At 35.4% G+C, this 13,451-nt stretch overlaps 1 protein-coding gene across 2 annotated transcripts in view; it reads left to right on the top strand.

The window, feature by feature from the left end:
• The window catches only part of LOC109720431 (protein MRG1), a 106,341-nt gene that overhangs the window by 15,661 nt on the left and 77,229 nt on the right, over positions 1 to 13,451 (top strand). For both annotated transcript variants that reach the window (XM_020247540.1, XM_020247539.1), the window contains exon 5: positions 6,643 to 6,678. In XM_020247540.1, the coding sequence (XP_020103129.1) occupies positions 6,643 to 6,678 (36 nt within the window). The remainder of the gene's footprint in view (positions 1 to 6,642; positions 6,679 to 13,451) is intronic.

Below are 13,451 nucleotides of genomic sequence, written 5' to 3'. Positions count from 1 at the left end.
CTAATTATTTAGAAAATTTTCTGTTTTGCATGTGTAGTCCGACTAATGTGGTGTATAGTTGTTAACACCTAAGTTTCGAGACTCTTTTGGCCTGATGAGGGCTGGACCGAGTGAATGCTAGTTGTAGTTTGTCGTTTTTCTTGGATTATAATCTAATTTTTTTTTTATGTTTTGTTCTTTTCTCTGTATCGCATAATTTCGTGAATTTTGTGACTGCAGTTTTGTCTGATTCTTTGTTAGATTCTGTAGCAAAGATTTAAGTGCCTATCAGTACGGGCTGATCCACCATACCACATCGTGCCAACAAGATATCGGCATGATACAGCCTCCGTGTTGATGGCACAGTTTAAAACTCTCTATTTTTTAAATTAGTAAGTAATTTTCTCAATAAAGTTCAAAAGATTTGATCAAGATACATAATAAGCAATTAAAATATTTTGTTGCTAAAGAAAATAAATATTTCATATTATTATTTGTCGGTACACATGTATTTTTTGTGATCGGCATGCATCGGTATGATTCGGCACTCACCGTATCGTACTGTACTGGCAAGTTTTCGGCGCGATCCTATGCCACAACACTTAAATCCTTATTCTGTGTCCTTGCATATTTGCTGTTCTAGCAGGTGTGCAGCTTCTATGACACCTCGGATTTGGGATGTGATGGCTGGCCTTTAATTTCTTAGAACAGATCTCAGCCAGCCCTCCTTTTCTCTTCGTAGTCTTGCAATTAACCTTTAATTTGATGCAAAACCACATTTTGCAAAAGATATAGATGGCTCTTAATTTTCCTTCCCCAAATGACCCCAGCTGGCCCTGTTCTGATTGTAATTGACTCAGCTGCTGTACAGCCTATAAATTAGTAAATACTTCTGTTTGGCCTCTTTTATATGTTTTTTATTTTCAGACTTGTTTCATTTTTTTTTTTTTTAGCTAGAGATTGTGTGGCTAGCCAGCAATATTTTGATGACTAGGATTTAAATTTTGTATCGTAGTCTAAATCAAAATATGGCAGTACAGAGCAACTTGAAACCCTAAAAAGGGCTGCAAGTCAGATTACTACCATCTTTTTGTATCTTGTTTTAAGATATCTAGGAATCTAGAGGTTTTTCTTTTCTTTTTGCTTGAAAAAGAGAAAAACTAATTGTTCCAACTTTATTCATAGTTCTTTCTACCCTATATTCTGTTGTTACTTGCTGTTATATTGTGTTGTTACTTGCTGTTTCCTTCCATACAACGACTATGTAGACCTATGAGATCAAGTTAGGGCTTTTTTTTTTTTGGTTAGTAAGCTATAATCGGACGTGGTAGAGGACGCAAAAGGGAAATCAAGGTCAAAAAACAGATCTGCTTGAGATGCGACGTATGATTTAAGATTTGTCACGATCTGTATGAGCTTTGCAGCGGCAGGAACCTGTGGTGACCTGTATGGAGAATTGGAAGGTGACTGCGACCTTGGAGACATGTTGAGAGTTGTCTGGAGGATGAAACCGAGCATGGAGACTTTGAAAATCCCTTTCATGATGCTGGAGAAGCAAATAATGCTGTGCGAGATGGATTGGAGAGGTGTTTTTAGCCTACTAACCCCATCCAAACATTTATTCTAAGAATAGACTGAGGAAAGTAAATTTGTAAAATAGGCTTAGAGTTGAGACGTAAGCACTGAGTTGGCGGAGGCAGATAAAAGCGGTGAACCTTTTACCACTTTTACATGAAAGCGGCAAATGGATCACCGCTTTCATAAATTTTTAAAAAACCTAAGAAGGCGGTGAAATTCACCGCCTTCATGTAATATCCCATAGCCTAATCATGAGGATGCATAAAACAAGATGAAGGTGGTGAACGAACACCGCATATAAATGCGGTGAATCGTTTAGTCTTTACAGGTGGTAAACCATTCACCGCTTCTATATGCGGTGAATGATTCACCGCCTTTAAGTTCTGTCCCAACCACAACTACAAGTTGTAAATTTCCTACATTATACAAAATAACAATGTTTTCAAGCATTTCAATTACAGAAATAAGTATATAAATTCATCTATACCAACTTCAACCACACTTTATGCATATAAAATAAGCTATACTAATATCAACACACTTCAATATGAATAAATTTGTATAATACTATAAAAAATCCATGTAGAAAGGCTCAGATATACATGAGAATCCAAAAAATGATAAAAAAATCAAGTCCTCTCCATGCCCCTCCCATGCTTTTGCCCTCGTCCCCTGCCATGTCCACGTCCACGTTTGCGTCCTCGACCCTGTCCTCGAATACGCATATCATGCTCTATTTAGGATGCACGGGCTCAATGCCTTGCATCTAATCAATATGTCGATGGCGGTGCCCTTGACAATCGGCTTCATCCCTTGCTCAATGACCGATAGCAGTATCCCATCCTGCGTCTCAATATGATCCTATCATCGTCGCCTACGTCGATATACAGCATCATTGCGACAAACCTCCGGTGTGGATGGAACGTTGGAAGGAGGGATAGGCATGAATAGAATATCAAAATAGGGTACCTTTAACGTAGATGGATTATAAAAAGGAGGGATAGATGTCGACGGGATATCAAACTGCACTTTCGATGTTGAGAGGACGTCAGGTGGATGAATCGGGTCGGATATCGATGGAAAATCATATGCAGGCATGGAGGTGGAGGGAATGTCACTGTGATTATGAAAAGTCGGAGAAGGAAAATCTGGATGCTTTGTCACTGGTAATGTCGAAAGGCTCTCCAACACACTCTCGAGGTCCCACCTCATATGTGCTAGAGCATCTATCATTCTAGATGGCTCCAGAGGATCATCCATTAAATGTCCAATACTGCTAATAGTATGCAACATAGCATCCGCATGCATAAAAAAACATGATTATATATAAAGAATATCCTTATACTAAAATAAATGATAAAATAAAATTATCTCACCAATCTTTGCTCGACATGTCCATGCGGCAGAAAAAAGAGTGGAGGCTGTTGTACAGGATGAGAAATCCACCTCCTTGATATCCCCAGTACCACTGCATGTACACAGAGGTGGCTTGTACTGGATCTGGATCGATGAAACGACTCTGCTCTACAATATGCTCTAAGATGATCTGCCCACCACTGAATATATAGAGCGTGAAAAGCTGTCTAGTCCTCGCCTGATCTACCCTGCGATGTGATCCTCTATATAGCCTCTACAAGCTCCAGTATATGCTGCAATTAACCCAAACTTGTGCAGAACTCTATTAGGTAGATGTAGTTCCACTATATGGTAGCATATCAAGCAAGTCCTCGAACGCCAAACTGCAGAGCCCTCAAAATAAAAAGCAGGAAGACCATTTAAAACATCCTCCGTGCAAGGCATCCATATAACCTATAGTGAACAACACTAGGCTCACAACCTCTTTAGAAATAATTCCGCAATATGTATACCATCAGAAGTTTTGGAACAAGGAACAAAATGCGCTATCTTTGAAAATTGATCTACCACAACAAAGGTAGAATCATATCCTTTGGCTGTCTTTGTTAGTCCGAAGACAAAATCCATGCGCAAAACATGAAATGAATCAAAGTTGCATCTGGTATAGGTAAAGCAGTATACAACCCCATATTTTGCCAATTACCTTCACCAAATTGGCAAGCAGAACATCTTTTCACCAACCTATCCGCACACCATAGGATGTGCTGCAACTCCAAGGGAATACTATGAGCATAAGGATCAGTTGAAAGAAATGGATCAGACAGCCTAGCTTTGGGTGCATGAGCTCCAAGGGGAAAAGGGAATATTGAACGAGTGCATTTGATAGAGGCCGGCATTTCGGGACAATGACGACAATTCGGTCGGAGAGTTTAAAATCTTCCATTGGTTCGGATAGAGATGTCAAATTTGGGACACTTTTGTAGGATCTTGTGGGGAAAATAGGGACAATTAAAATATTCTAGTACTTGTCATCCACAAATGGATGGGCAAACCAAAGCTGTTGATCGAAGGTTGGAGAATATGTTTAGATGTCTAGTTAGGAATCATGCGACGAGTTGGACTTGATTATTCTTTAAGCTGAATTTGCCTATAACAACTCTCTGAATCAGCCAATCAAGAAGATACCATTTGAAGCTGCTTATGGACTCAAACCACAATATGTGTTTGACTTAGTTCCTGTGCCATTAGGAGCTAGAGTTAGGGATGATGGAGTGGCATTAGCAGATCAAATTCAACGAGTTAATAATGAGATAGAAGCTGCCTCGAAAAGGAGCAATGAAATTTATGTGAATGGAGCATTGTTGTGTCAAGGAATTTGAAGAGGGATGTTTGGTCCTTGTGCACTTGAGGCAGGAGAGGTTCTCCAAAAGCACTTATTGCAAGCTAAACTTACGGAAGTTTGAGCCCTACAAAGTGTTGAAGAAACTAATTTAAGTGAGCTAGCATCAGATTTAGATCAACCCAGTTTTTAATGTTTCCGATTTGTACCCGTTTGAGTGTTTTGTTGAAGTGGCTAAAGTTTCAGATCAGGTTTAACAGTATTCGAAGGCTTAATCCAAGGTTATTGAAGATTATGTTATGTTAGTTGTTAAAGAAGTCAAATCACGAAGGACTACCAGCACAGAAGATTTTTGGCTAGTAACATTAGTTGGATGCTGAAGATAGAGTTAATAAAGATTGATCCAGAGACATATGCTGAAGATGTGAAAGTTTTCTAGCTGTAGTCGGGTTTTCCAAGCTGGGGAGATTGTCCTGGAGCTTTACTATTATGTTTTTTTAATTTCCAAGTTGTTTTATAATATTTAGCTACAGGTCATGTGACTAGCATGTGACTTTTTAAACTATATTGATGGCTAGGAGTTAAAGTTAGTCTAGAGGTCTTAATAAAGAGCTGGTATTGAAGAGTAACTTGTAGCCCTAATATAAAAGGGCTGCAAGTCAGATTACAGCTATCTTTTATCATCTCTTTCTAATATCTCTGAATCTATAGGTTTTTCTTTTTAAAAACCCTACTTGTTCCATCTTTATTCATATTCCTTGTCTAGCTTATATTCTGTTGTTACTTGCTGTTTCCTTCCATACTATGTCTATCTTTTTCCTTTCTCTATGGCTTTCTATACCTTTTCTTTCACTTCTCTTCCTTCCTTGAAATGTAGGGCTATATTGCTGTTTATCCTTATTACCTTCCTTTGCCTAAGGTTTAAAGTGCTGCCCCGTGCCGTACCGTGTCCCTGGTACAGGAGGGTCTCGGACCCCCCCTCCGAGCCGCAGCACGGAACTGCATATCGTGCGAGACAGCGCGATATGCAGGTGTGTGCCACTGCGTTGTGCCGTGCCGGCACAATTTTTTTTTGCTTTTTTTTTTCTTTTTATTTTGTTCTTTGGGGTACTAAGAAGCATCCTAGATACCCCACACCCCTAAAAACATTGCAAATAAAAAATCTACTTGTTAAGTAAGTCAACAAAATTATTTTATCAAATTATTTTTATCTTCACAAATTATTTTATCAAAATTTGTCGCACCGCGAAACTTTTGCTGAATTAGAGGGAACAAATTCGAACTCAATAAACAAATTTTGCGACACATCAAACAAAATTTTTTTTTTGCATTAGAAGTTTGAAAATACTGATAAAATTTAAAACTAAATTAAATCAATTGAAACTGCAAATTTATTTAATTTATTTTCCATATAATTTATTGCTTAAGTTTTTGGATAGCTCTAATAATTTTTTGAAAAAATTAATTTAAAAAATAAATTTTTAAATACTTTTTAAAATAAATTTTTAAATAATTTTTTAAAAATAATTTAAAATTATTTTTTTGTATTTTATAAAAAAAGACTATAATATGGTCAAAATAAAGAAAGATATCTTTACATTTTAAAAATTCTAGCCTGTAAAAATTTTATTTAGTATCAGGATTTAGTTGTATTTTACATACAAAAAAGTTTACAAGTATATTAATTGATGAGTATAGTAAGTTATATATAGCAAATATTCATAATTATTTGATTTAAATCTTTCAAAATAACATTATAAGAGTTTAGTCAAATCAGAAAAATTGAAACAAGTCCGTGCCAAAGCGTGCCAGTATGAGGTCATGCGTATCCATCGACACGTAAACGTACCATTAGTTGGCACGGAAGCATGCCGGTGTCGTACCGTGCCAGGCAGACAGCGGCACGCTCTCGTGCCACAGCACTTTAAACCTTGCTTTTACCTATTCTTGTATTGCATTTTTAATTTGGAGTTGATGGAGATCCCACATAACGGAGAAGAGTCCACATTTGTTTGAAAAAACCACCAGTACAATACTATCCAATCTTCTCTTTTATCTGGCTTAAGTGTCGTTCACATAATGATTTCGTCAAACCTTATTGTTGGGAAATGGTTTTGATATTGATGCGACAATCTCCAGGTTGTTACTTGCATTTAGAACAAATGTTTCCTTTTGTGCTACTTTGACAGTATTTAGCATTCTGTCTGACAGACATCATTTTTCTCTAGTGGAGGTTGTTTAATTGGCTTTATGTACTTAATCTTTTGTGGACGCATGTATTTAACTGCTTGATATGTGCCTTTCTGATTCATTATTGTTCCGCAATTTTTAGAATGTCATCTTCTCTGTTTAACGCAAGTCTGTAACTTATACTTTATTAATGTTGACAGATGCAAAAGTCGATAAAGAGGATATGAAGAACCTTGGTATGTCTATCTTTTTCTTGATTGTATATACTACTTAAATCTACGACACCAATCTTTTGGTTCATCTTATTGTCAAGCATATTTATGTATATATTCTTCATGCAGTAAGTATACACCTGTCTATTCTAGTAATTTCCATATCATTTTACATCTGATCAGTAACAAACATTTTCCCTATCACCTCACTAGATGATACAAGTGAAACAAACAATACGAGTGAGCTAATTAAAATGATCTACTGATATGCGGATGGCATTGAAAGTTGGCTAAATGCATGCAGTAGTAGGATTATCACATGGCCCTTTTTTTTAGTGAAAACTTCTCTTGTAAAATTGTTAATGTCCATACTTACGTTGAGACGAGAGCAACTTTAGAATTAATTGTTTATAGTTCAGAAAAAGGGTGGAAATAGTAGCTTAGAAAATTAGGATTGTTTGTAATAGATTGTCAGGGGGAGGAGATGCTGTCCCTCTAGAGTGAAAGACGACCAGTTATTGTAGCTATAATACACATATTCTTCATTTTACTTCCCGTATCGTATCGGATACATATCAACTGATATTTGCGTGATACACGTCCAATAAGTGCTTGTATACTTCACCAAAGTATCTGTCATTTTGGAAATTGACAAAATTATCTGATACTTGATGGATATTAGACGAATTTACCAGGGGATACTTCTGAGATGGGGTATAGTTATTTTGTTGTGGCATGACTCCTGCACCTGCACCATGAATTCATGGTTGATAAAAACTAAAGATCACAATTGGTTTGATTAATTTTATTTTTTGATGAACAAAAGTTGACTGTGTTTATGTCTTTACACAAGTTTGTCGGTTTATTACTTTACATTAATCATTTAAAGATTGTAAACTTTATGTACTAAAAAATAATCTTTTATTACGTATCCCATCATATCCTAAGATTTTCAGAATGCGCCGTAATGCTGTACTGCCATATTTGTGTAGTGTTGTATCTGTATTCCCTATCTGTGTCTATGCAACATATGATTGCAGTCATTAAGTATTGGGAATACGATTATTACATGATAAGATATGGGAAGAGTCATTTGGTATGGTCTCAACACACTGAACATTAAATTAAATATGATTGTGTAATAGTAAGAGGATATTATACTCCAGGTCGGTTGCCACTATGTATTGCTGTTTTGGCCTTGATGACGATTAAATGATAAGATTATTACAAGATAAGATATGGGAAGAGTCATTTGGTATGGTCTCAACACACTGAACATTAAATGAAATATGATTGTGTAATAGTAAGAGGATATTATACTCCAGGTTGGTTGCCACTATGTATTGCTATTTTGGCCTTGATGACTAGCTTGCGTGTCTACGTATAACTCCAATGGGGTATCGTCATGCTATGAGAGAAATTGAGATACTCCTATTTGCCACTTCCTACAAGCTTGTTTCATCTTATTCCTTTATTTGTGCATGCTAAATAAGTTCAAAATACAGCCTAAAGCTAATTTTCTAAGATTTTTACAAGAAGAAGGCTTCTATAAAATTTGATAGACTAAATTGCACCAATAATCCTCAACTATAAGTGAGGTGACACTTCAGTCCTCAAAATTTTTCTGTTGCAATTTTTGGCTCAAAACTTTCTAGGTTGTTGCAATTCTCGCAATCCACTTAAGTTGACCGGATGTTTTTATATAACTGATGTGATAGTGATGTGACATCCTAGTAATTGCCATGTCATCACGCACAACCACCATGATGATGCGACAGTGACCGAGCATCTTAGTCACAGCTGCATCATCGTCACGTCACTAGGTGGGCGAGAACAGAGTTTTTTGTTTGTATTTGATGCACTAAATCATTCACGCGTAGCAAGTAAAACTTTTTTGATTAAAGTAACTTTCTAGAACTAATTATTTTTCATATCTTGGATTTTATCATGTTGTCTATTGCATATAATGGGTTATTTTTGTTTGAATTTTGTTTTTGGTGCTTAGGGAGAATCTGGTGCACTCGGTGCAAGCAATAATTTCTCCTTTCTCTCTACTCTTCATTTTGACATGGTGATGGTGTGGTAATGCCATAACATCCATGTCATTGCCACATCATCGACATGATGTCATGTTATTACCAGATCATCACCATGCCATTATGTTAATTGTGATTGCCAATGTGGCAATAACTAGGACACTATGTTTTTGCGACATAGCAACTTATTACTATCAAGTCAATCGTGGTTTAAAGTATCCACTGTGCCGATTGGTACAGAGCGATACGTATCGTGCTGTCAATTAAGGGGCACGATATTGTGGGGGGGGGCCGGGGGGTTTCTCTTAGACCCCTCGTTATGCGATACCTAAAGAGGCAAAGAGTATCGTGCGAGACAGCACGATACCGAAATAGTATCGCAACATAGTGCTACTGCGTGCCTATAAGGGCACGCGACATTTTAAGTTATAACCCGTTTTTTTTGCTTTGCTCCTATTTTTGGATATTTTTTTTTCCCGTACACATCCCTCTCTCTCATTCTCTTCTACCTTTCCTTTCCCTTAACTCGTTCCTTTTATCTTTCCTTTTCTTCTCGCTATCTCTTTCTCTTTTTTTTTTCTTTTCTATTTTAACTCCGTTTCTTATTATAATTTTTTCTCTAATTTCTTTTTTCAACTCCTTATATTTTTGCTTTATTTCTACTTTGATCACTTCGATCTTAAGAGAACAGACAAAGAAATAGCAAGTCGAAGATACACTTGTTTGATAAATTAAAATAATTTACAATTTTAAAATTTGTTCATACATTTTGACCATTTCTTAACTTGTAAAGTTCCTGTTTTGGAGAAATTTAAAATTATGCAAATTTTTATTTAATAGTTTACGAAATTTTAAAAATAGATATACTTGATTACTTTATTGTGTAGTATGATTTTTAATTATTTTGGATAAATCTATTATTGGGTATGAGATTTACGACAATTTTTTTTAAAAACTTTGATAATTCTATTTTTCGATTTAGAAGATGAAAAATTTTAATAAAAAAAAAATTAAAACAATTGATATTTGAATTTACTTAATTATTTGTTATATGATTTATTATTTAAATTTTTATGGATAGATCTCACAAATTTTCTTAAAAATTGTAATAAAAAATAAATTTTTCTTCAAAATTTTAATAGATATTTTTAATAGATTCAAAATTAAAAGAAATAATTGGAGCAATTGTAGTGCTATTCTAATTAATCTAGTCATCATGTGGTCTCTCATCGAATCAACATTATTGAATCTTGCAACTTCCATAGAAACTTTAAGAAAAAATAATTTTCTCCAATTTTGTATTATAATAATTTTTAATGTTTTGACGAAAGGTAAATTCAAAAAATTTTCAAAGCTAATCAATTTTTTATTTTATTCTCTATGAGCTATAGTTATATCTTATTTTACATATATAAAAAAATATACTACTATATTAATTGGTGAGTGTAGTAAGTTATACATAGCCAAGTCCGGCTGGGATACTATCGATAGCACCAAGAACTTGGTGCTATCGAGTTTTCCACCGTCAGATTTAACCCTTTGACTATTTTCATCCGTTAGATTATACTATTCAACCAACAACTTACTCAACCCTAAGGGGCCCACATCATCCCAATCATATATTTGTTCATCCGAGGGCCAAAAACTTAATTGCACCAAGACCTTGGTGCTATTGATAGCATTCCAGTCTAGTTCATACATAGCCAATATTTATAATTATTTTTTAAAAATCTTTCAAAATAGTATTATAAGGCTTATTGGGAATAAAAAACAACTAAAAATATCTTGCCAAATCGGGCCACTAGGAGGTTACGCATATCTATCAGTACACATGCGTGCCACGTGTCAGTATGGAGGCATGTTTGTGCCATATCGTGCCAAGCGACAACCGGTATGCCTTTGTGCCACGACACTTTAATCCTTGAAGTGAACTTTATTGAACTGCGGGATTTTATTGCAACAATTTAGAGTTTAAGGAAGAAAGTGTCACCTGTCTTATAGTTTGAGGACTTTTGGTGCAATTTAGCCAGTTTGATATCATAACATCAAAAGCAAGGTTTCAAGAGCGTCTAGCACGACCTCCGGTGCTGCAATACCCAATGGGATTATCACGCGAGACAGCGCGATACCTACCGGGGTTTCGCGGCACAGTATTGTGCCGCATTTTTTTTTTGTTTTGATTTGATTTGTTAGTTAGGATTTGTTTTTGGTTTTTATTTTGGTTGTGATTTGTTATTTTGGGTTTCAGAGTTGATGATAACTAAATCAAACTATTTTATTGCTAATTTGTTGTTTTTTTTTTCATTTTGTTTTCCACGTCTCTCCCTTTTCTTTAATTTAGTTATCTAATGCAAGGTTTTAAGTGCCCGTCGACATGGTCGTATCCACCGTGCCGTACCATGCCAACAAGATACCGGCACGATACAGACCCCGTGTCGATGGTATAGCTCAAAATCTTCTATTCTTTAAATTAGTAAGTAATTTTCTCAATAAAGTTCAAAGATGTGATAAAAAGACGTAATAAATAGTTAGAATATTTTGTTGCTAAAGAAAATAAATATTTCATGCTATTATGTATCGGCACACAAGAATTTTTTTAACCGACACGCATCGGCACGGCTCGGCACGCACCGTGCCGTACCATGCCGGTAAGTTTTCGGCACGACCTCGTGCCACGGCACTTAAATCCTTGATTGTACTTTACATATAAAAAAACTTATAAGTATATTAATTGATGAGTACAATAAGATATACATAGCAAATATTTATAATTATTTAATTAAATCTTTCAAAATAATATTATAAGAGTTTATTGAAATAAAAAAATACTAAAATAAGTCTGTGCCAAAGCGTGCCAGTAGGAGGTCACGTGTATCCATCGGCACGCAAACGTACCATGTATCGGCGCGGAAGCGTGCCTGTGTCGTACCGTGCCAGGCAGACAGCGGCACACCCCCGTGCCATGACACTTTAAACCGTGATCTAATGATTCTAATCTTCTCTATTCTAGAATCTAATCTAATCTGATCTAGAATTACCCACTCTAATATATAAAATCTAGTCAAATCTAATCTAATATAGAATCTAATATAACATATATTTAAATTTATCTGTCCTAATTTATAATTACCAAACCTAATCAAATCTAATATAGAATTATCTATTTGAGTATTAAATATAATAGAATATAACTAATTAAATTCGATTTACGTAATTCCAAATTACCTAAATTAATAGTTTAAAAATTCTAATCTAAAATTACCTTATTTAATCTAATACCGAATCTAATCTAATCTATTTTATATTTAAGTTTCCTAATTTGATTTAGTCTAATCTAATCTCTTTAGCAAATTAATGTAATGTAGAATTATTTAAGCTGTTCTATTCCAATCTAGAATTTGTAAATTGGATAAATATAAAATAATTTTGATTTAGTATTATTAGATATATTGGAATATATAGTTGATTGTAGTAGATTATATAGCCATTTTAATTTGACAATACTAGCAATATCTATATTAAAATTGTCAAATAAATCTTGTATCTCTAGTCGACAATATGCTATATAATCTACCACGATGATCTATGTGGTACTAAGCAATCATCTCTTTGTGAATATGTAAATTTAAATAATTAATTTACTTGTGAATTTTATTATTGTATTTTAATTTTTATTCTCTATGAGGTAAACATGCAACTAAGAGGTCATGCGTATTTATCGGTACACAAGCGTGCCACTAAGAGGTCATGCGTATCTATCGGTACACAAGCGTGCCACGTGTTGGCACGGATGCGTGCTAGTGCTGTACCGTGCTAGGAGACGATCGGCATGCCCCCGTATCACGGCACTTTAATCCTTGATCAAAAGAACCACAACAGTGCTGGGAGCATGCAGGCTGCAGTATGTTACTTGTGACAGCATACACCTTGTTGATTGGTGACCAGCCCACCGTCCAATGGCATGCCAAACCATGGGTAGCTCTTTAACCACAATATAACGGCCTTTAGATTAGCAGAGGACGTAGTTTTTGTTAAAGTTTACTAGTTAATGTGCGCATCAACTAGTTCTTATCAGTGGCAAGTGCCTTAGTGAATTTTAGCTCTATGTTTAATAGCCACTTATATCCTACCCCAACCGCCCCTAAGCTAAATCTTTCCTATATCTGAATGGCTGAACCAAAATCTGGATCAAAACTTAATTAGAGTTTTTGCCAACTTGAGTTTCAAAATTCAAATGGGAGGGATAGCAACAAAGTGATGGTTCAGATTCAATTTTCAAAGGGAAAATATACTAGCAACAACCTGCAGTTTGAATGACAAATTTAGACTTAAAATTTGTTCAGATTTCAAAGAGACAATACAGATATTGAGAGCTGAATTAGAAGTCTACAAAAGGGGCCAGTAGCATTCAAACAGGGGAGAGTTTTTGATGATTTAATCCCCAGATAATTGCTTCTTGTCCCCCCAGATAATTACTTCTTCTCCCTTCTGCTGCCCTGTTTTTGGTGTTATTTTCCTTCCAATTGAGTCTGGATCAGATCTTCTTTCCCTCCTCTAAGTGAGCATGGATTTGCCATTTCTCTCTCCTGTTATTGCTGCCATTGCTGTTGGATTTTTCCACTCGACGCTCTGTCTAAAATGAAGGCTTCCATGACCTCTTTATAAGTTGCAGTAGCCTTCTTATTTGCTATCCCTGTTGTGTAGTGGAGTGAATGTGATGCTAATTTGCTGCTGTAAATGGTCCAAAATATTTGTTGAATT

Source organism: Ananas comosus, linkage group 14 (genome assembly GCF_001540865.1).
Source record: "Ananas comosus cultivar F153 linkage group 14, ASM154086v1, whole genome shotgun sequence".
NCBI lineage: Eukaryota > Viridiplantae > Streptophyta > Magnoliopsida > Poales > Bromeliaceae > Ananas > Ananas comosus.
Note: the sequence above shows the minus strand (reverse complement) of the source record. Positions and strands in the feature narration are given on the sequence as shown.